Source organism: Xyrauchen texanus, unplaced genomic scaffold, assembly GCF_025860055.1.
Source record: "Xyrauchen texanus isolate HMW12.3.18 unplaced genomic scaffold, RBS_HiC_50CHRs HiC_scaffold_210, whole genome shotgun sequence".
NCBI classification, from domain to species: Eukaryota; Metazoa; Chordata; class Actinopteri; order Cypriniformes; family Catostomidae; genus Xyrauchen; species Xyrauchen texanus.
Genome location: NW_026266178.1, coordinates 25,516 through 50,000, shown reverse-complemented (window position 1 = coordinate 50,000; position 24,485 = coordinate 25,516). Strand labels below are relative to the sequence as shown.

At 39.0% G+C, this 24,485-nt stretch overlaps 1 protein-coding gene across 2 annotated transcripts; it reads left to right on the top strand.

The window, feature by feature from the left end:
• The first annotated feature begins 263 nt into the window (after positions 1-263).
• On the top strand, positions 264-23,328 carry LOC127641869 (hippocampus abundant transcript 1 protein-like). 2 transcript variants are annotated; one of them, XM_052124682.1, is made up of 10 exons: positions 264-358; positions 2,820-2,947; positions 5,054-5,168; positions 6,702-6,920; positions 9,900-10,013; positions 12,650-12,721; positions 12,891-13,003; positions 17,452-17,549; positions 18,100-18,266; positions 20,918-23,328. In XM_052124682.1, the coding sequence occupies exons 1-10, from the start codon at positions 305-307 to the stop codon at positions 21,128-21,130; spliced, it is 1,293 nt and encodes a 430-aa protein (XP_051980642.1). In that variant the 5' UTR covers positions 264-304; the 3' UTR covers positions 21,131-23,328. The 2 variants fall into 2 exon arrangements, with proteins under 2 accessions (XP_051980642.1, XP_051980643.1); XM_052124683.1 differs by lacking the exon at positions 264-358 and having other exon boundaries at positions 2,545-3,047.
• The last annotated feature ends 1,157 nt before the right edge of the window (positions 23,329-24,485 follow it).

The following is a 24,485-nucleotide window of genomic DNA, read 5'->3' as shown; positions in this document are numbered from 1 at the left end:
TCAGCAGTTACAGAAATATTCAAACAGCCCGTCTGGCACCAACAATCATCCATGCGATTTATCTAATCAGCCAATTATGTGGCTGCAGTGCATGCAATCTTTCAGATATGGGTCAGGAGATTCAGTTAATGTTCATATCAACCATCAGAATAGGGAAAAATTCTCTCCAGTGATTTGGACCGTGGCATGATTGTTTGTGTCAGATTGGCCTGTGAGTATTTCTGTACCTGCTGATCTCCTGTGATTTTTATGCACAACAGTCTCTAGAATTTACGGCAGTTCTGTGGACTGAAATGCCTTGTTGATGAGAGAGGTCAACAGAGAATGGCCAGACTGGTTCGAACTGACAACGTCTATGGTAACTCTGATAACCGCTCTGCACAATTGTGGTGTGAAGAATATAATCTCAGAATGCTATTATGAGATGCAGGCTGGTGCTGTTTTGGTGGCACGAAGGGGAGCTACACAATATTAGGCAGGTGGTTTTAATGTTGTGGCTGATCGGTGTATATACAGTGGATATAAAAAGTCTACACACCACTGTTAAAATGGCAGGTTTTTGTGATGTAAAAGAATGAGACAAAGATAAATCATGTCAGAACTTTTTCCACTTTTAACGTGACCTATAATGTGAACAATTCAATTGAAAAACAAACCGAAATCAGTTGAAATGATTGATTCAAATGAAAATGAAAAATACCCTGGTTGCATAAGTGTGCACAGCCTCTTATAACTGGGGATGTGGGTGTGTTCAGAATTAACCAATCACATTCAAACTCATGTTAAATAGAAGTCATTACACACCTGCCATTTAAAGTGACTCTGATTAATCACAAATAAAGTTCAGTTGTTCTAGTAGGATTTTCCTGACATTTTCTTAGTTGCATCTCAGAGCAAAAGCCATGGTCCGCAGAGAGCTTCCAAAGCATCAGAGGGATCTCATTGTTGAAAGATATCAGTCAGGAGAAGGGTACAATAGAATTTCCAAAGCATTAGATATACCATGGAACACAGTGAAGACAGTTTTCTTACAAAATATTACAATATTTAATCAAGACTTCATCAGTCAAGGGCACTTGGTTATGAATATTAAAAGATAAGATTAGTAGTTCGTTTTGAAGCTGAATGACATCAGTCCAGTTGTGTTGATGTATTTTTACATTCAGAATCTATACAAATGCATGGGACATAGGAGGCCTTTTGACTGATAAAATAATACTGCAGGTTCAGGGGTGTGTTCTGAGAAAAAAATTATAAAAATGTAAAAGTATCAATGGACCATTTTTATATTTTCCTTAAAGTGAGAATCTACCAACAACAAACAAACAATTTACATAACAGTGAAGCATTAAATAACTTAATTTAAATTTGCTTAATTTAAATATAAATAGTCTTTCCTTGCCATGATGACATCTGATTAATTTTCACAAAATTGGAAAATATTTTTGTTTTTATTATTATTATGAAAGGCTCATAACATGCTGATTAATAAAGTTAAATCTAGACGAAAAAAAACAAAAAAACGTTTAGGTCTTAAGGGACCACGTTAACTTGTCCTGACACAAACCTGGTTTAGCTGAACTGTCTGAATCACATATCAGACAGATTAAGATAGTTTCACTTTTTAAATGTTTGTTTCTCCAGTGTTTAAGCAAAAAATGCCAGTATCTGTAGCTGTGTCTCCACTACTGTTAAAATAGCCACACCTGCAACTCGTACGTTCATGTCTATAGCGGGGAGAGAGGCAACGTGAGCGGAGTGGCAATAAAGTGCGTTCAACACCAGGGAATAAAGCATGTAGCAGTGTACGTGCTTTATTCCGTCTCTAGAGAGCACTGAACACAGTCCTTTGGTCCGCATCAGGACCAGAGTCCACCTATTTGATTACCCCTGCACTAGATGGCAGCAAGTACTAGAAAATTATTTTCCATCACAAAATGGCAGTCTGAAATGTAGGTGGCTCTCTTCTCTTTTGTAAGTCGCTTTGGATAAAAGCATCTGCCAAATGAATAAATGTAAATATAGGTGGCGCTCTCACAGATAGCTCTTCCATAGACATTCGGTCTAATTTTCAGTTCATGCTCCACCCCCATTGCATCATCGAATATCTCTGCCTCTGAGTGGAATAGAAGCTCAGGTTATCTAGATGTCATTAGAAAGCTGAGATCCTCCCCTTTACGATGAGATATATATCATTTTATTATCAATGGTCGATAACATATATTTCTAGTTATTTGTTTGGCATGCTATTCCTTATGGACCACTTATCTTAGATGTCCAGATCAAAATATAACATTGGATTATTCACACAAGCAAGCTCACGGAAGTAAAAATGGCAAATATTTAAGAAATCTTACAGCAGCAGTGAGCAGCGCATAAGAGATGTTTGTATTTGATGTCTCACAGAATTTATATTTCACTTTGATTCTTTTGAAAATCTTGTGGTATTAGGGCATCAAAATAAACTGTACAGTCACATTCCTGAGAATGAAAGCTTTCATTTGATATTGATCTAAGTGCTATTTGAAAGACTTCTCTTCTTATTACTATTTCTACCACATGACCTATAGGTGGCAATGATTTGCGACACAAATATTTTCAGGCCTTTTGTTATTTTATGTAACATAAATGCAGAAGTTGTGGTTATCTATGAAAAGTACAGATTAATGTTTTTCAGTGATACCACATATGAATTTGGTATTCAGAGACTTTAACTTTTAAGCGTAAATGTTTTCTGCGACATAGCGTGCCCCCTTTTGGTTTAAGAGATTAAGCATCCATTGTGTCTTTTATTTACTCCCATTTCCTCCTTTCTCCAGGGCCTGCTGTCTTTCCTGAGTGCTCCATTAATCGGTGCTCTGTCAGATGTGTGGGGCCGGAAGTCTTTTCTTCTCCTCACAGTGTTCTTCACCTGCGCTCCCATCCCTCTCATGAAGATCAGCCCATGGTTAGTTTCCTGCATGAAGACAAATGGAGACCAGATCCAGTGATGCACCTACTTTACATTACACATTTGCCACCCATTGGAGGAGAAAAAAATAAAAGCTGTATGTTAATGTGAATTTTGCACTTAGTTAAGTAATTTTGGTAAGAAAGCATGTAAGAACATGAATATGCAATGGAGTGATATTCGATGACATATCCGCTTTAGTTTAGCAGGATCATTTAATGTTTTTATTTTTTATATATATATATATATATACACATACATACATACAGGGTTTCTGCTGGTCTTAAAAGTCTTAATTTGCCTTTCTGCAAAATAAGGCCTTAAAAAGGTTTTAAATCGGAGCAACAAGTCTTTAATTCAAAAGGTCATGGCATTAAATGTTGCATGAGGGATTTTCACGTTGCGGGATTGTTTTCTCATTGAGTTTGAGTTTAAGTAGGGTGACTAGATGTCCCGTTTTGAAGAGGTGTATCCCGACAATTCTGTAAATATTTTAATTATGTCCTGGTTTCAGCTGGTAGGCTCACTGATTTATTTATTTTTATTTCTACTTTTGATGTACTCATTTTCCTTCTCGCAATTGTCTTTGTTATCGTTTGCAGAGAAGAGAAGCAATTTCGAAGTGTTGCACGTTGATTTGACGATACTTTCATTCTAGTCTTTCTGCTGAAATGTATCTGGATACCATGGCAATGACGTCATACACTTGGCAAGCACTTTTTGTCATCCTGTCAGTCAGCACAAGTAGAAATGCATCAATAAAAAATTGGTTTTCAACAATGAGCTGAAAGAAGCCGATCTATTTCTTCATGCAGCACGTGAATATGTAAGAGTATTTTCAGGTAATGTTAATTTCCCACGAGCACGCGTAAATCAGACAATATCACATTTAGACAGCTACACTGCACTTTATATGTAGTACAAGCACTTATATGTTCAGATGTGGGGGTTGTATTTAGAATTTTTGGTTACAATGTTGTAAATGTTTGAAGTCATTTAATAATTACACATGCTAATATGGATAGGATAGGCTACATGGAATTTGTACATTTTAAAAAGGCTAAAATGTGGTTAAATTGTGAAATTTTATATTTAGTTTTCTCAAACTATATAGCTTATACAGTTAAGTGCAGAAGTTTGCATGATCCTTTTTGTTTTATAATTTTCCATACCCCTTTCAGAATGTATACAAATAGCCTATAAGATTTATATTATGTAGTTCTGCCCTTCAAAAGCTACATAATTTACTCTTTACACAAATTATCCTGTTCAAAAGTTTGCACCCCTTGGTTCTTCTTGAGCATCAATAATTGTTTGCACCTTTTGTAATAGTTGTCTATTAGTCCCTTAATTGTCAAAATCTGGACCTCATATATAGCCACTGTTGGGAAGAACTCAAATGTGCAGAAGATGCAGAGAAACCAAATAATTTTGATACTCAAACATTCATTGATCAGAAAGCAACACACCATATTAGAAACCAAGGGAATGTAAACTTCTTAACAGGATCACGTGTGTAAATTCAGTTACTATTTTGTCATGTGGAATATATGTGAGGATGTGTTATGTCAAATGACTTCTTAGGGGCAGTACTAAAAAACAAAATGCAATTTTTATGATCCCTCATTTAAAATAAACACAATGATTCCTTAAACTTTTCTTTAGTTGGTCTTAAAGTCTTACTTTTATCTTCATAAAACCTGCAGAAACCCTGGTATATAAATATCAAATATATATACATATATACTTGTGATTATATTATCCTGGCATTAATACAAATGAAGAAAAAAAAAAAAAAGTCAACATTCCTGCGGTGGAGTTTCTTATACAGCCGTTTATAGAGTGACAGTTAATTTGGCACCTTCCTCTCTTTTTGAAGGTCGTAATCCAGTTCTCACTTTTTTACCAATGAGACTCTACCACTTTATTTCTTGTGCTGTTAGAGCAAATGGGAATGCTTCTATAACATTTTCTAATGACTCCCATTTAACTCTAAGCCAGCTGTGCTGTTTAACCCTGTTATAATCAACTTCCATAAACTTCTAGTTATCTTTCCCTTTTTCTTTCGAGTTGGTGATCTCATCCATTTCTCTAACCCTGCAGGTGGTACTTTGCAGTGATCTCCATGTCCGGCGTCTTTGCAGTCACGTTCTCCGTGATCTTTGCATATGTGGCTGATATTACCCAGGAGCATGAAAGGAGCACCGCGTATGGCCTGGTGAGCACAGGAACATGACTCATGACTTCCGTTTGATGTGCAGTAGCCTACTTCAGAGCAACTGTAAAAGTAGTTACACTTTTTGAATGTGTCAGTGGAGACTGGTTTCCTGTTATTTTGACAACCACTTGCGGTTTACTTTATACCCTGCAAATATGAAATTAGGGTGTTAAATGAATTGACAGATTTGTCATGGTTTCCCATGTGATCAACACAGCTGAATGATTCATCACAACACTGCTACAGAAATTAAGACTATTAATGATACCGGGCCTGTGTAGCTCAGCGAGTACTGACGCTGACTACCACCCTTGGACTCGCGAGTACGATTCCAGGGCATGCTGAGTGACTCCAGTCAGGACTCCTAAGCAACCAAATTGGCCCGGTTGCTAGGGAGGGTAGAGTCACATGGGGTAAACTCCTTGTGGTCGCGATTAGGGGTTCTCGCTATCAATGGGGCGCATGGTAAGTTGTGTGTGGATCACAGAGAGTAGCATGTGTCTCCACATGCTGTGAGTCTCTGCGGTATTATGCACAGCGAGACACGTGATGAGATTCACAACTGACTTTCAGACACGGAGACTGAGAAGCTACCAAGTAGTGGGAATTGGTCATTCCAATTTTAAAAAAAAGTCTAGTAATGATGCCAGTGGGGCCATATACTGTAGACCAGGGGTGCCCACACTTTTTTGTGTGATGATCTACTTTTAAATGACCAACTCAATAAGATCTACCAATTAAAAAAAACACAGTTTTGTTTAAAATAAGAAAATGCTTGTTGGGACTACTGCATGTATCCCTAAATGGAATTAATCTTCTAATTAATAAAAAAAAAATATAATAATGTTCAATGTTGATATCATTCAGTTTTAAAACCAAACCCAAAACACCTACAGCACAATAGATTACAATAGCCAGGGCATTTACCTTATTCTGATGATGAGTAAATATTGACCAGGATGTTTTGTTTATTCAGTTGCCATGACAACTGTGTTTGCGTATACACGCCTTCCAAGGACTTCCGAGAACAGAGCGCGAAATTGTCTGATTCCGTTCAGTTTTGCCTAATCCGGGCAGTAGCATCGCAATTTCGCGCACTGTTCTCAGAAGTCCTTGGAAGGCAGGTATGCGCAAACCTAGTTGTCATGGCAACTGAATAAACAAAACCTCGCCTGGTCAATATTTACTCGTCAAGTGCAAGTCAGACAGAAACTAAAAGAAGGAAAGACATTATATTTATTTTTATTAAAATTTAACGAAAGTACATTTAAATTGTGCGATCTACCAGCATTGCCTTTGCGATCGACTGGTAGATCACGATCGACGTATTGGGCACCACTGCCGTAGACCATATGTGTTCTAGGCATCTTAAAAACATGTCGCTCTCGTGTGAGATGCTGCAGCTAGACTCAGCAAAACAGTCAAAATTATCCGTCTACCGCATGTTTACATGGATAAACAATTGAAAAAGAGCGTGGATGGATACTGATTCATACAGTGTGAACAGCCCTTAACCTCTGTTCTCTCCCAAAGGTGTCGGCCACTTTTGCAGCCAGTCTGGTGACGAGCCCAGCGATTGGTGCATACCTGTCTGTGGCGTATGGAGATACTTTGGTGGTGATCCTAGCCACAACCATAGCCCTGCTGGACATCTGTTTTATCCTGGTGGCAGTTCCCGAGTCCCTGCCTGAGAAGATGAGACCGGCATCCTGGGGAGCCCCTATTTCCTGGGAGCAGGCTGACCCCTTTGCAGTGAGTCACTAACACCCATTGTCTTATGTCACATGATGATGTTGATGGAATCTGATTGGGGGTCTCATGTCACTGCAGTTTTTTTTTCTCTCTAAAATAGGCTAGTGTTTGTTTAGTTTTTTTAAGGCTACTTCCACATTAATCAGGATACATTTGAACATTGCATTGTCTTTTTTGAAACTGTCTTCATCCTAACTGCCATCTTCAAGTGTTTTCCAAAAGATGCTCGTCCACACAAAAACATTTGAAAATGCTTAAATCCCTTTACTGCACATGCATAAAATCACCATTCCATGTAATTGTCCACGTGTTTTGTAGCCAGACAGCAATTCTGAGTAAACTTCCTGTCACCTTTGAACAACCTTCAAATTGCATTCCTTCAAAGTAACGTTTATCTTTAAAAACACAAAGTGATCATAAAACTGCCTCAAGAGGCTTGTACAGTGGGCACTATGCATGACGGGTGTATCGCTTCATGCGCTTTCCTTCTTTTGCAGTGGTGGCTCAGCGGTTGAGGCTATGTTTACTCACCAGAAGGGTCGGGTGTTCAAGCACCGCCAAGATGCCACTGTTGGGCCTTGAGCAAGGCCCTTCAACCTATCTGCTCCAGGGGTGCCGTATCATGGCTGACCCTGCACGCTGACCCCGGCTTAGCTGGGATATGTGAAAACAAATAAATTTCACTGTATGTATAATGTGTGACCAAAATAAAGGCTTCTATTCTTCTTACGCTGACACAGCCTTTGCTTTGGAAAAGGGTAAATCTAGACTGATTAGACCACGTGACCTTTTTCCATTGCTCCACAGTCCAATCTTTATGCTCCTTAGCAAATTGAAGTAGTTTTTTCCGATTGGCCTCACTAACAAGTGGCTTTCTTGTGACCACACAGCTGTTTAGTCCCAGTTCTGAACACATTGTGTATATGGAAATGCTTTAATTAAACATAGCCAAGAGTTTATTTCATCCCAATTTGGAATGCCCAATTACCAATGCGCTCTAAGGCTGTAGTGACTCGCCTCAATCCAGGTAGCGGAGGATGAATCTTGGTTGCATCTGAGACTGTCAATCCGCCCATCTTATCATGTGGCTTGTGCGCATTACTGCAGAGATGCAGCGCATATGGGCTTCATGCCATTCTCTGCAGCATAATACACAACTCGCCATGCACCCCAACAAGAGCGACCACGAGGAGGTTTAACCATGTGACTCCCCAAGCAACCGGGCCAATTTGGTTGTTTAGGAGACCTGGCTGGAGTCACTCAGCATGCACTGGATTCAAACTCTCTACTCCAGGGTTGGTGTCAGTGTCTTTGCACACTGAGCTACCCAGGCCTCCCATTGTTGTTGTTTTTTTTACGATGTGACTTCAAGCATTTTAGTGATCTCTGAATATGATCCTTCAAGATTTTTTTTCCGACCATATTTCTTCCGCGAAGCTGACGGTTCACCACTATCCTTCCAGGTTTTAATAATGCGTTGGACAGTTCTTAACCCAATTACAGTGATTTCAGCAATCTCCTTAGTAGTTTTCTTTGCTTGATGCAGGCCAATAATTTGCCTCTTCTGAAACACAGGAACATCTTTTCCACAAACACGGGATACGTCTTCCGACATAGTTGTTTAAGTGAGAAACTACACACTGCGTTAGTTGGGGTTAAAAGAATTGTTGCCAGCTGATACATACTAATCACTGCGACAATGATCCAATCATAGGCTCTTAAGGTCCCCTTTTTCTCCCCAATTTGGAATGCCCAATTCTTAGTGGCCTCTGCATCTGAGATGATCAATCCACGCATTTTATCACGTAGCTTGTTGAGGACGTTACCGCGGAGACATAGCACATGTGGAGGCTTCCCGCTATTCTCTGCGGCATCCCCGCACAACTCACCATGTGCCCCATCGAGAACGAGAACCACACAATATAGTGACCACGAGGAGGATACCGCAGGTGACTACCACCCCTGGGGTCTTAAGTTCGAATCCAGGGTTTGCGGAGTTACTCCAGCCAGGTCTCCTATGCAACCAAATTGGCCCGGTTGCTAGGGAGGGTAGAGTCTCATGGGGTAACCTCCTCGTGGTCGCTATAATGTGTGGTTCTCGCTCTCAGTGGGGTGAGTTGTGCGTAGATGCGGTGGTGAAAAGCATGGGTCTCCACACATGCTACGTCTCTGCAGTAACTCGCTCAACAAGCTACGTGATAAGATGCTCGGATTGATGGTCTCAGACGCAGAGGAAACTGAGATTCGTCCTCCGCCACCCGGATTGATTCACTACGCCACCACGAGGACTTGGAGCACATTGGAAATTGGGGAGAAAGGGAAAAAAAAACTGTTGAATATGTATATAACTATTAGGTATATAACTGTTGAATATATACCACAATATACATTACGATCTTTTGTGTATTTTTGTATAAATATTACACCCGTTGGGCACAAAAAATGTCCTGGAAAACTGTGCCTTAAAGTTTATTAACCCTGATTTGCCACCATCTTGATTATATTGTGTTGAATGGATCACATGACTGCGTCACCTGACTACAAATGTGGCATTGTTTTCAGATATCTCCATTTCCCTGTCCACACTACAATTCGAAGACGCGTTTTCATGTTGATCCTCTTGAGGGAGCGTTGAGCGTTTTCGAAAAGCTCAGTTTTCGCTATAAAAACGGTGTCTCTGTGTGGACAGCAGGCCAAAATGTAGAGAAAAAGTTGCATTTTCATACGAAAACATATTCGTATGGATGTGGCCCAAGTTTGATAGTTGGTCATTTTTGTATAAAAAATTGTTTTTGCAAAAAACACTGCGGATATGCAAGCCAGAAAGATGGACAGTAGGAATTTTAAAAATAGTAAAGTTAGATGTTACTTATTAAATGAATATTTCTTTTGCTGTACTGCTGCCCATTCTATATCTTCCCTTCTTTTTCACTCTGCGTCATGTCTCATGCTCTCTCTGTCTCTCTTTCGTACACACAGTCTTTACGTAAGGTGGGTCAGGACTCCACGGTCCTCCTGATCTGCATCACAGTCTTCCTGTCCTACCTGCCTGAGGCTGGACAGTATTCCAGTTTCTTCCTTTATCTTAGACAGGTACAGTGCACGCCTACAAATTGACACAGCATATAGACATACTAAAACATTAGACAAATTGTCAAACTTTTACTCAATTTACTGAAATGGCATGATATATCTCAGAGGTTGCTGCTACTCACAGCAGATAGCATGAAAATTTGTTGACTTGATGTTTATGCAAACACAACCTTGCTGTGCCTTAAGCAAATTTCCCAAAGTGAGTCCTGTATACCTGAGTCATTCTTGACATAAAATAGGATCAGTTTCCTCACCTTTCTAGTAAACCGTTGTAATACACTTGGCTCTGCTTGAGATAGTCATATGACTTATAAACACTCGTCTTCTGCTGTTAAATTTAAGAGCAGCAATCTTAGTTTTGTGGAAAGCAGTTTTACTGCTTTTCAAATCATAGCCTCTTATGGTTTTGTGAGGCGCATGATCAAAATACAACTGATCTGATTATTCAAGTTCTTAGAAACATGTAGGTTCATGCTGGGCTTCTTTTTTTTTTTTATCCTATTGAAAATAACTGGAAATGACGCTAACCTAATATAGGTCACGGCATGAATTGGTGCGTGTCATTTATCATTGCCAGGGGTTTCCTGGTTCCATCATGGACAGCTCTCCACACTTTTTTGATGTCAAAATACATCTATTCTACTATCCCAGTTTATTGTTAATTGACAACCCTAGGTAAGCCATTTGTGGATATCTTGCCTAGGGAACCAAAATGTTCAAGCTTAAGCTTACTAGTTACCAGAAGAGCCATCGTACACCCAGTTCAATCCAGAGATGTTACTGGACAACCCGCTTCCTCTGACACTGTGTGTGTGTGTGTGTGTGTGTGTATACGTTATAGTGAATTTATCTTTGCCCACCAGACATAATGCAAATTAACTAGTGATAAAATATGCATGTTACTAGATATACAGACTAGGATAAAATTCCATTGTGTTATAAAATGTATTGATATAGTGCATCTGGAAAGTATTCACTTTTTCCACGTTTTGTTATGTTACAGCCTTATTCCAAAATTGATTTATGACAATGTGAAAAGTTTGTTTGAAATCTATGTAAATGTATTCAAAATAAATGTACATAAGTATTCACAGCCTTTGCCATGACACTCAAAATTGAGCTCAGGTGCATCCTGTTTTCACTGATCATCCTTGAGATGTTTCTACAACTTGATTGGAGTCCACCTGTGGTAAATTCAGTTGATTGGACATGATTTGGAAAGGCACACACACCTGTCTATATAAGGTCCCACAGTTAACCGTGCATGTCAGAGCACAAACCAAGCCATGAAGTCCAAGGAATTGTCTGTAGACCTCCGAGATAGGATTGTATCAAGGCACAGATCTGGGGAAGGGTACAGACAAATTTCTGCAGCATTGAAGGTCCCAATGAGCACAGCGGCCTCCATCTGTAAATGGAAGAAGTTTGGAACCACCAGGACTCTTCCTAGAGCTGGCTGCCTTGCCAAACTGGTCACTCTGACAGAGCTCCTGTGGAGAGAGTAGCGACAGCGTTTCTCTGTGGAGAGAGGAGAACCTTCCAGAAGAACAACATCTCAGCAGCACTCCACCAATCAGGCCTGTATGGTAGAGTGGCCAGACGGAAGCCAATCATCAGTAAAAGGCACATGACAGCCCACATGGTGTTTGCCAAAAGGTACCTGAAGGACTCTCAGATCATGAGAAACAAAATTCTGTGGTCTGATGTAACTAAGATTGAACTCTTTGGACTGAATGGCAAGAGTCATGTCTGGAGGAAACCAGGCACCGCTCATCACCTGGCCAATACCATCCCTACAGTGAAGCATGGTGGTGGCAGCATCATGCTGTGGGGATGTTTTTCAGTGGCAGGAACTGGGAGACTAGTCAGGATCGAGGGAAAGATGAATGCAGCAATGTACAGAGACATCCTTGATGAAAACCAGCTCCAGAGCGCTCTGGACCTGAAGGTTCATCTTCCAACAGGACAACAACCCTAAGCACACAGCCAAGATAACAAAGGAGTGGCTACGGGCCCAGCCAGATCCCAGACTTGAACCCGATTGAACATCTCTGGAGAGATCTGAAAATGGCTATGCTCCCCATCCAACCTGATGGACCTTGAGAGGTCCTGCAAAGAAGAATGGGAGAAACTGCCCAAAAATAGGTGTGCCAAGCTTGTAGCATCATACTCAAAGACTTGAGGCTGTAATTGGTGCCAAAGGTGCTTCAACAAAGGATTGAGCAAAGGCTGTGAATACTTATGTACATGTGATGTTTTTATTTTTAATAATTGTGCAAAGATTTCAAACAAACTTCTTTCACGTTGTCATTATGTGGCATCGTAGAATTTTGAGGAAAATAATAAATTTTGGAATAAGGCTGTAACATAATAAAATGTGGAAAAAGTGAAGCGCTGTGAATACATTACGTATGCAAAAACATTAAAACTGTGTCTGTCTAGATAGGAGGAGGAACTAGGGATTGTAAAAAACACTTGTTGTTAACACTTGTTTATGCCCTAGTAGAAGCAGCAATGTGTATTCTGATTTGTTCACTCCTGATTTGTTCACTCAGAGTGTCCTCCTTGCTTTCCCAGGTAGACATTTACATGACATTTTTAGTTTCACACTTTAAACTTCTCATTTGTTTTGCCAGGTCATAAGATTTACATCAGAAACAGTTTCTGCCTTCATTGCAGTGGTGGGAATCCTCTCCATTTTAGCTCAGGTTTGTTTTCAGGCCTGGCCTATCCCATTCATTGTCAGTTTGTACCATCTCACTGAGTAACACAGCATGCATTTGTTTGTACTAATCAGCTCACTGTGTGATTGCATCAGGAGTTACGTTTTAAATAGACACACATGAACATTGACTTATGGTTCATCTCTCCATGCAGACTGTTGTCCTGGGAATCCTGATGCGTTCCTTTGGAAATAAAAACACTATCTTGTTAGGCCTCGGCTTTCAGATCCTACAGCTGGCCTGGTATGGCTTTGGCTCCCAGCCCTGGTGAGTTATATCAACACATTCATTGGAAACTCAGTAGAGGGCAGCAAACTCTTGATTACAAATCTCAGTTTACTGTTTGTTTTTATTTGGATCATTGAACCTTTACTTGAGTTCAACGCTTACTGTAGTGTATTGCAATGTTTTTTTAGCTTGTGTTATGAAAAAATAATCCACTGAAAAATTATATTGTCATTTATTCACCCTCATGTTTTTCAAGGCCTGTATAACTTGTTTCCTCCATGAATTGTTAGACTGTCACCATTGACTCGTAGCATTTGTGTTTGTATAGTAGCTGTGTTGAAACGTACTTAAGGAAAAGAGGAGTAAAACAAGGAAATGAATAGATGTCACCAAAAAAATTAGCTGTTATATCCTGCTTGTGTAGCTTATTCATATGAGGTGCCCCTAGGGACATTATTCAGAATTACCATGCACATACATGTACTTTTCCTCTCACATACACATATGAAACCAAATTCATTCACATACTATAGTGAAATGCTCACACACATACAAGTGAAATGCTTTTACAAACACAACTGAAACGCTTTCATACATACAACTAAAATGATTACACTCTCACACACACAACTGAAAAGCATTTCAGTATGTTGTATGAAAGCATTTCAGTTGTGTGTGTGTGAGAGCATTTCAGTTGTGTGTGTGTGTGTGTGTGAGAGCATGTGTGTGTGTGTGTGTGTGTGTGTGTGTGTGTGTGTGTGTGTGTGTGTGAGAGCATTTCAGTTGAAACGGAAGGTGGTTAAAGTACCCACTCCACTCCAGATGGTGGCAGTAGTGCACCTCAAGACGAATAACTAGAAGCTGTTGAAAGAAAGCATAGTAGGCCCATCGCCTACTATTAGGCGATGGGCCGGACCTCGAAATTATGAATTTAATACTTGCCTCACAGCTGTGCAAGTCTTTTTTTGCTGAGGTCATGTAATAAAATCGTATAAGTACTACAGACATTGTTTCCAACTTTGTTGTTTGCACATTTGACGCAAAATGTCCTTACAAACTCTTACTTTTTTAAACCTGCAAACAAGCAGGAGTACTAATCATAATGTTAGAAAACCTCCCGTTTCCTTGACAACCAATGTAAATAATGAACACAGAGGACCAGGAAGCTGCGTTCTTGAAATTACAATTTTGCTGTAAATCATTAAAAATGTAAATTTAGTTCTGTAGTTCAGTAATACTGAGGTAAAAATGAGGTGTTTTATCCATTTAGCCTCAAATGTAAAAAGCCCTGTAACCCCCCTTTCCCAGACAAGTTGGGCAAAGATTGTTCAATGTACAAATTTATGGGTGAACCTGCAAACCACAGAGAGTACAGTAGCTGAAAAAGCCGTATTGGCATTTAACTTAAATTCGAAGACGTCCAAGATGTGCCGGCTAATGTTGGATTTCACAGAGAATGCTACATGCTCTTCACCAACAAAGAACACATAAGAAGAGCACGTAAGAAGATAGAAAATGCAGCTAACAACAGTGAAGGTTTGTATCAAATGTATAATTTTTATATAAAACGTTTCATTTATATATGTTTAACCCCTTACTAGTCAGCCCCAATTTTGGCAAGTGATGCATTCATGACATCCCCAAAATAAAAAGGTTGCTGCTCAGAAGTCATTCTGAATATACACATAACCAACATATATTTAGAAAGCCAACCCTTGAGAGTTTACATTTCAAGACTCAAAATTAACCAGACTGTTACTAATATTGAGATATATAAGCTCAAACATAGAAACAAAAACAACAAATATTAAGAATATATTTATAAAATGTATAAAAATATTATGTGAATTTAGGATTGCAACTTATAACCACAACTAAAACATGGGGATTTTTTTTAAAGACAATCATCCCGCACATCCTATTCAATATTCTATAATAAAATCAACTATTCGAAAATCGTGACTCATCCCTAATTAATATAGTATTTCAGTGCAAGTGGATGACATGACAAGTAGCAAAAGGCAGTGGAATATGTGTGTAAGTGGGGTCAAATGTTCATAGCAAATTTAAAAATAAAAAAAATAAACCAATGTAGCAGCATCATAGTGTAAACTACCAGTGTATTTGTGCAAGAGTCAATCAGCTGCCCTTAGGTTATTGGAGGGTGGGGGTGGAAGGAAGAGGCTCTCTATGATTCCGCTATAGAAAGTTAAGGGGATGGATTTGTGGGAGATGAGCCTTCCTCAACTGTGGGAGGAAGTGCAGAGGGTTTTGGACTTTCTTGGCCAGGTTCTGTTGGTGGTGTCGATAGATCAAGATGGGTCATCTGTGATGTGGATACTAAGCAACTCCGTGATCCTGACCTGCTCCCTTCATGGTGCTGTTGATGTGATGATGATTGTCAACGATCACCTCTGTAGTCATTTGGGTGTGGAGAGATATGATGTTGTCCTGTCTGTGTGTTAGATAAACAACTGAATTATATTCAGATAAATAATCACAGAAAGCACACATTACTAGATAATTTTAAATCACATAAGCTACCATGCACAGAATTGTGTCATTGTATAAACTGTGACGATCAACCATAAATGGCTTATATAACTCCATGACTACCACTATAAAGATGATTTGAAATAATTTCTTTGTTTTGCTTTGCACTCTTTTTAGCTGATAATTAGTCTAGCTTACTTGTAGCCTAGGTAGCTTGCTATAAACCAATCCAACCTTGACATACCTGTCAAATTATTTCCTACTGTCTTCCCGTTTAAATATTTACCCGTAATTATCCCGTATTTGAATACTCTTTGCTTAGTTCATTGTGTATGTACCGAATGATTTGGATTAGCCTAAGCAACATACCGTTAGACCTAGCTTTACTGCTGCACTACCAACGTTCTTTCGTGGCTACTGTTCTCATCAACGACAACGCATATATTCACGACGAAGTATAGCTTGCAGTCTTAAATACAGCTTATATGAAAAGCATTACGATATAGGGGTGTATGGTCATTGTAAATCAAATCTTACCTTGACGATGTCTTGCCGAGCCACACCGGTCTCTCTTGGGTTGTAGACCAATTTGGCTTCAGACTGACGCGATTCACGCGACGCCGGTTCAACGAATAACGTGATTGGCCAAATCAATTCAACAAGGTAACAACCCAAGCGTTGATTGGATCTCACTCCGGCCAACGTTTGTGATCAGCTAGCGAAATTAAATCTATTTTTATACTTTAATGTGCAATAATTGGCGTTGGAAACACTCGGTAATCTTTTTGTGAATTATTCATACAGACAAATAAAAAAAATGAGCCAGACAGCTGCTGGGTAACTATCAAATCAAAAACTAAACGAGATAGACGGACTCGGCCCACCGCCTATATGCTTTCTTTCAACAGCTTCTAGTTATTCGTCTTGAGGTGCACTACTGCCACCAACTGGAGTGGAGTGGGTACTTTAACCACCTTCCGTTTCAACTGAAATGTGCTTCCGTTTCAACTGAAATGCTCTCACACACAACTGAAATGCTCACTCACACACACACAACTGAAATGTTCACTCACACACACACAACTGAAATGCTCTCACAGCGCACAACTGAAATGCTCTCACACACGCACAACTGAAATGCTCTCACACACGCACAACTGAAAATATTACGCTCACACACAACTGAAACGCAGTCACACACACAACTGAAATGCTCACACACACACAACTGAAATGCTTTCATACAACATACTGAAATTCTTTTCAGTTGTGTGTGTGAGAGTGTAATCATTTTAGTTGTATGTATGAGAGCATTTCACTTGTGTGTGTGAGAGCGCGTTTCAGTTGCGTGTGTGACTGCGTTTCAGTTGTGTGTGAGCGTAATATTTTCAGTTGTATGTATGAGAGCGTTTCAGTTGTGTTTGTAAAAGCATTTCACTTGTATGTGTGTGAGCATTTCACTATAGTATGTGAATGAATTTGGTTTCATATGTGTATGTGAGAGGAAAAGTACATGTATGTGCATGGTAATTCTGAATAATGTCCCTAGGGGCACCTCATATATTCATGCCATTGCATGCATTATGTTAACTTATGCCTCTTGGCTGGAATTCATGAAGGCATGCAAACATGACCTCTGCCATGTGTATTTTGGATCAGTGTATGTTCCTGAAGCTATTGCATCAGTTACACATGTACGCAAACCAGTGCTGAGATTAAATGGCAGTTTTACATTTTGTTTACTGTGATTAAAAACGGAGGCTTTGGGTTCAGTAAGTTATTTTCCTGTAATCTCTTGCTTGAATGAGGGTGATGACACATGATGCCAAAGAGATATTAACATCACAACAAACAACAGCTGCCAAACAACCCTGAATCCATTAAAAACACTTGTCAAGACTTCAGTCAAACAGAGCCTTTCCATAGAAATGGCAACGCGTGTGTGGTTTTTTTTTTTTTTTTTGTGAGTTTGAATGGTTTATCTGTCTTTTAAGGATGATGTGGGCTGCTGGAGCTGTGGCTGCCATGTCCAGCATCACCTTCCCAGCGATCAGTACCATTGTGTCCCGTAATGCTGACCCCGACCAACAGGGTGAGAAATGCAACCACAGCACAGTCACTCATTGATAATACTGTCCTTTCATTTCTTGAAGGTGGTGTTAGGGTTGTTTCTTGCCAAAACCATATGCCTTGGAATGTAATGCACAAGTTGCATGGACTTTTTAAGCTTTAAAATGAGGCACTATCCATTGCCATTGTATTGAAAAAAACGGACCACAATATTCGTTAAATTAATAGTTCATCCAACATTTTTCTCATTATTTTACTTGCCCTCATGCCATCCTAGATGTATATGACTTTATTTAATCTACAGAACACAAAATAAGATTTTTAGAAGAATATCTCTGCTATTTAGGTCCATACAATGCAAGAGAATGGTGACCAGAACAAAAAAGGGCAGCATAAAAGTAATCCATTTGACTTCAGTGGTTAAATCCATGTCTTCAAAATGTCTTCGAAATGGATCAATATTTAAGTCCTTTGGTGAAAAGCTTACCAAAACGTTACCTGTTCACTTAATCAATGGCAAGAAAATATTCTCTGTAATGGGTCTTATTTCATCTTATCTCTCTTTCTCTCAGGTGTTGTGCAGGGGATGATCACAGGAATCCGAGGACTATGTAATGGCCTGGGTCCAGCACTCTATGGTTTTGTCTTCTACCTGTTTCATGTTGAGCTGAGTGAAATGGATCCTGCTGAGGGCACAGAGAAGGGTGCCAAACCCAACATGGCCAACCCCACAGATGAGGTGAGTGATCTTGGGTTTTAAGCCCTGTTCACACTCCTCGCTTCATGCTGCCACTCTCTGTACTGTGGTCACTAGTGGGAATTCCTACTGCTGGTCACTTGTCACTGCACAAATGGCCATAACGTTTGAAAATGTGATTACAACTGCGATAGTGGCAGTTGTATTGCCAGACATTAAAAAAAAAAAATTTCTTGCAGCAAAAATGATCAATTGGCAGTGGAAAGTGTTTTTTACTAAGTGCAGAAGAGCTCAATGCACTATATAATGAATAATGTATGAATCAAACTTGCTCAGAATGGTGGAAATTTCTGACACTGTTTTTTCACAAAGTGCCCATAATGCACCATAAGTAAGGCTAAATGTTATTTTATTTTATCAGTAATGGTGTAATCTCCATGATGTACAAAAAAAATCAAAGATGAATTTACGATGTTTATTCATCAACAAAAATAATACTGGCCCATATGAGCTGTGAAACTCACTATTAGAACAGACTGTTAATTAGTAATTATAATAGTAACTTTAATTATAGTAAGGCTTATATTTTTATTGTTTAAATGCATCATTTTTACAAGTTTTTACGTAAAGCAGTCGCACTTTATATTAGATGTCTTCAACGACTATGTATTTGCATTAAAATACATACAATACAACGTACTTGTTGTTTAACTACATGGTGTTCTGCAAAATTCTCACAAGATTCACATTTGCTGTGACTGAGGTTGAGCTACAGGTAGGGTTCGGGTTTAGGGCAGGGGTCCTTAATTTCCTTTCAGACCTTTGCTGGGAAGGAAATGGAGACTGGATCTCTTGGAAGTTTAATTATGTATCTTTTTTTTAAAGTGTTTTATAACTTGCCACATTGGCAGCAATAGTACTTTGTAAAAAAATATATATAAATATTCCTAAATAGTCTCTTCAAAACTGGGCAGGGATGAGGACATTGGGGGCACTGAGACAGCCAAATTAGTGGTATCTGAGATCTTTTCTACCAAAAGATTCAACTATTTCATCAAGACTTCATCAGTCGAAGGCACTTGGATATGAATATTAAAAAATCAACCATTAATTTTGAAGCTAAATGACCGCAGTAAAGTTTGTGTTTAAATATTTATATGTATGGGACACAGGAGCCTTTTGACAGATAATAAACACTGTATGGGGTTCAGGGATATCCCCTGAGAGAACATTTATAAAAATGTAAAAGTTTGAATTGACCATTTTTTTTTTTTTTTTTTTTTATAAAGTGGAATCTACTAACAACAAACAAATTTACATTTGAAGCATTAAAATATTGTTTGCATAATAAATATAAATAGGCTTTCCTTGCCACCCATGATATGTTTGTTTATAATGAAAGACTCATAACATGCACATTAATAAAGTTAAATTTAGATGGGGAAAAAACTTTATATTCTAAAGGTAAATAAATCTTCTGGATGACCCCTCTTCAAAAGCTGACACCCTCCACAACTCTGAGCACCACTCCTGAAATGGGGCGCCCCTGCTGACTTCCATCCTCTTAAAACTATGTCTGATGATCATGATGCTGGTTAGCACCCTATTTTTTTTATGTGCTTATTCTCTATAGTGATGACCGCCCCATTGCCTAAAATACAGAGTCTGGGGCTAAATAAAATTAGTGCCTAATACATCACACATAAAACAAAATTCAACCCAAATTCTTGGATCTTAACACACCACCAAAAGACATGGGTTGTGCCTCCCATCTTCTGATAGACATCGCCAGCAGGAGGTGGCACAGCTATTATTGTTTTCTTTTGGAAAAAGTATTTTATAGTTAACTTGCATTATAAGTGCCTCACAGTAACCTCGATTTGGGCTTTTCTTAAAAAAAAAAAAAAGAAAGAAAGAAAAGAGCAGCATATCAAAATACATTTTTTGTTGTCGATTCGTCTTAACTTGTATGATGCTTACTACCACCCTGGAGTTGCAAGTTCGAATTCAGGGCATGCAGACACCAGCCAGGTTTCCTAAGCAACTAAATTGGCCCCGGTTGCTAGGGAGGGTAGTTACATCGGGTAACCACCTCGTGGTCGCTATCATTTGTGGTTCTCTCTCTCAGTGGGGAGTGTGGTGAGTTGTGCGTGGATGCCACGGAGAAACTATGGGAATCGGGCATTCCAAATTGGTGAGAAAAGGGGAGATTTTTTTTTTTTTTTATTTTTTTTTTTATTTTTTTAAAGTGGGTCCCTTTTATAACAAGTGCTAAATCGTTACTTTATCTTTAAGACTACCAGCAGTTCAGCATTTTGTTTTGCCTGAGCTCATAGGATTCACACGGCTTCTTTATTATAATAAAAATAAAACAACTGACTGAAAATAACAGAAAAGGTGTATTTAAAGAGACATTATCAATGACAAATTAATCTAGTCACTAAATGGAACGAATCAAATCAAAGTTTTACTCAAAATAAAAATAATACGAATTAAATTTGTGTCAAGTCTATAAAATGTATAGGTTGAACGAAGCTAAATCCAGTAGTTTTTGCATACCCCATAGAACCTGCATGCGCACCCTCGGTTTGGAATGACTGTTCTAAAACACCTTTTGAATTCTTACTTGTACTCCTGCATAAACCCAAAAATCTATTTGTATCTTTTTCCTCTGTCTCTCTATGTGCTATCAGAGTTCCATCATACCTGGGCCTCCCTTCCTGTTTGGAGCATGCTCTGTGTTGCTCTCCCTGCTGGTTGCTCTCTTCATCCCAGAGCACAACGCCCTCAACTTGCGGCCCGGCAGCTTCAAGAAGCACAACAACGGCGAGCAGAGCCACTTACACTGTTCGCAAGGTGGCCCCTGCGAGGGCAAGGAGCCTCTGCTAGAGGACAGCAGCGTATAACCTCACTGATGAGGGGGCGGGCATAGACCCTAAACCCCCTCACACTCACCACCCCACCTTCCCAGGTGCACATAAGCAGTGCAACTTTTGCAGAGTCTTAGGGATGATGACACCGCCCCTTCTAGTTACCCCACAGCTTGGAGAAGGCCTGCCAGGTTGGCTGCTTTCCGGATACTACAGAACAGGGTACCAGTAGATGGGCTCTGGGTACATGGGGGACTGGGGGACTGGTTCACATATTACATGTGTGGGACTGGGCCAACAGGGAGCTGCCCTTGGCCTTGTGGAACAGGAAGTGAAGCTAAGAACATTTTGCCTTGCACAAGTGAGGGAAATGCAAGCCGACACAGCTCTGTGCTGAAAAGGACTGAGGTTTTCCTCATTTTAACTTTTTCATAGGTTTTTTTTTGTGTGTGTGTTTCTCTTTCAGATTTTCGACGTAAATGTTCCTTGGCCAAAGAAACCTGGTAACTGAAACCGTAGGGAACATGTCTGTTGTGACATGTTACAGGCTAACTTTTGATGTGCTGCTTTCTACTGGTTGATCTTGGTTTTGTAATTGATAAGAGTGAAACAGACTCTTCTAGAGAGTGTGTGTTTTCTTCTCACAGGTGTGGAGTGCCTCAAACCGCACCCTTAAAGGGATAGTTCACCTAAAAATGAAAATTCCGTCACCCTCATGTCGATCCAAACACATTTGTCTTTCTTTTTAGTGTGTAATACAGAAAGAGTTGGCTAGCAGAGGGTCCAAGCTGTCCTGTCCCTGTTCACCATTCACTTTCATTGTATGACAATGAGAGTAAATAATGATGGATGGAAAGTCGTGGTTTAGAATGACATTGGTTTAGTAAATTGAGTTTAAGAGATCATTTTTGGGTGAAATATCCCTTTAAGGAAATGTAACCAAGAAAGAGGGTCGTCAAAATGATCAGTTAACAAAATCTTTGCTGATTTATCATTACTCATTTTAACCTATCATTCTTGTTCTTTTAGAATCATGATGAAATCATTTGTTCTTTCTTTCCCTCAATATCTTATGTGAGGTGGCCAAGTTTTATGTAGAGGATGTAAAAGTTGCCTCTAAGTGACTTTTTATTGCTATTACTATTCCCAAATGAAGTCCATGCTTTGAGAAGTTTAAGTAATCATATTGTTCCTGTTAGATCATGCGAATATTATGTTCTGGTTTATCATCCACCTCCCCTTAAGTCCTCTCTGTGAAAGTCAGCACTGCCACGTTACAACAGGCTAGCAGGGTTCTCTTCTCATTACAAGCTTACAGATAGTCATCAAGTCTTACCTAGTTTGCAAGCACTGATGTAGGTGGAATAGCTCAAATGTGATTGAGTGTCACTAGATTCAGTGAATTAATATCACACATGCTGCTATTTTAGGATTACAAGGTTACAAGTTCTGTGGTATTATACTAGATTCTAAATTTGGTATTTCAGTTAGATCTGAGCATTTTCAAGTACGACGTTGTAGTTTTAGACTCCCTGATTCCATGGCTGATTTCTGTTTGCAGTGTGCTTTAGAGGAAAAACAACTTTGCATACTTTATCAGATCTAAACATGTTTGATTTTTTTTTTTTTTTCTCTGTGTAAAGCCTCAAGAGCATTCAGATCACATTTGTTGATTTTAGATTATTTATTTTTTTCAGGTGCCATACCTATTACTTTATTTCTGTGTTTTTATTTGTTTGTGTTTCTCTTTTTTTTTTTTTTTTTTTTTAAACTGAAGTTTATTTTTCAATCAAATCACAAGGGTTTTCTAGAGAATCCACAGGCTTAGTCTAAATAACTTGTTTTTAAACTAACTTTATGTTCCCTTGCAACATTGCAAACAATGTAAATGTTATTTAAAATGGACAAATGGTTTTCCTTCATGTTCAGTAACACTTATGTACATGGATCCATATGGCCAAATGTTTATGGAGTTCTTTGTAATATATCCTAGTGAGGAATGGAGACAACGGTTATCATCCTGTTTTATACATGCATAAATGTTCTGATTCTCACTAGCCACTACCTAGCAAAGAAATCTAGTGTTTGCCTCAGAAAAAAAGCCAATTAATTTGTGCCTAAAATGTGCTCTAAACGAATAGAACCAGTCTATGTGAATGGTAAACCGGCTGTAAATATAAGAAACTAATGAGAAACTATTTATTAAAAGTTTATTGAAGTTTATTAAAAGTTTATTGAAGTTGTTTTGTGTGTATTTTTCCTCTCAAAAATCATGATATAATCTGGTGATGGCTTGTTTGTAATGTTTTCTGCTTCTATTCGCTATGTGCACAGGTGACGCGACGAATGTTCGAAATCTGTGTGGTGGGCGGGGGGACTTCCGGTTTAGGTTACTACCGGTATTTCCGATGTAGATGTTGTGGAAGAGTGAGTGGCAAGCTATCAGATGTTGAAGGCAGATGTTGAAGGGATCTGGTGTAGAAAGCCATGTTTATCTGGTCCTAGTCTTACCTGACAGTTACCGGCGTCGTCGATGAACCTAACGTAGCGTTAGACCGGAAATTCCATCGCCCACCAGTGACGTCTGACAATCATGGAACGTTCGTAAAATCAACTAGCCAATTGAAAAAGATCCTCAAAGGGACAGTTCATACAAAAATAACAATTCTCTCTTCGTTTACTCACCCTAATGCCATCCCAGATGTGTATGACTTTTTCTTCTGCTGAATTTAAACTAAGATTTTTAGAAGAATATTTGAGCTCTGAAGGTCCATGCAGTCCAAGTGAACAGGTACAAAAATTTTGAAGCTCCAAGTGAAGCTGGTTAAATCTTTATATATTCAGAAGTTATGTTATGCGTGGGTGAGAAAAATATCAATATTTAAGTGTTGTTTTTTTTTGTTTTTTTACCATAAATGTTCACATTCTTCTGATTTGATCTTTGGAGATTCACATTCTTTGCATATCACCACCTACTGGGCATCGAGGAGAATTTATAGTACAAAAAATATATATATTGATCTGTTTCTTACGCACACCTATCACATCACCTCTGAATACATGCATTAAACCACTGGAGTCATATGGATTACATTTATGCTGCTTTTTGTCGTTTCAAAATATTGGTTCCATTCACTTGCATTGTGAGGACCTGCAGAGCTGAAATATTCTTCTGAAAATCTTTTGTGTTCAGCAGAAGTCATACACATCTGGGATGGCATGGGTGTGAGTAAATGATGAGAGAATTAAAATCTTTGGGTGAAATATTCCTTTTAAAGTCTTTAAAAGGACAATGGATGTTTGGACTTTAGCAAACAATTTTCTATTAATAGAAAAACTACCCAGGATGGTGTCAGCAAATAAGGCGCACAAAAAAACATTAAAAATAAAA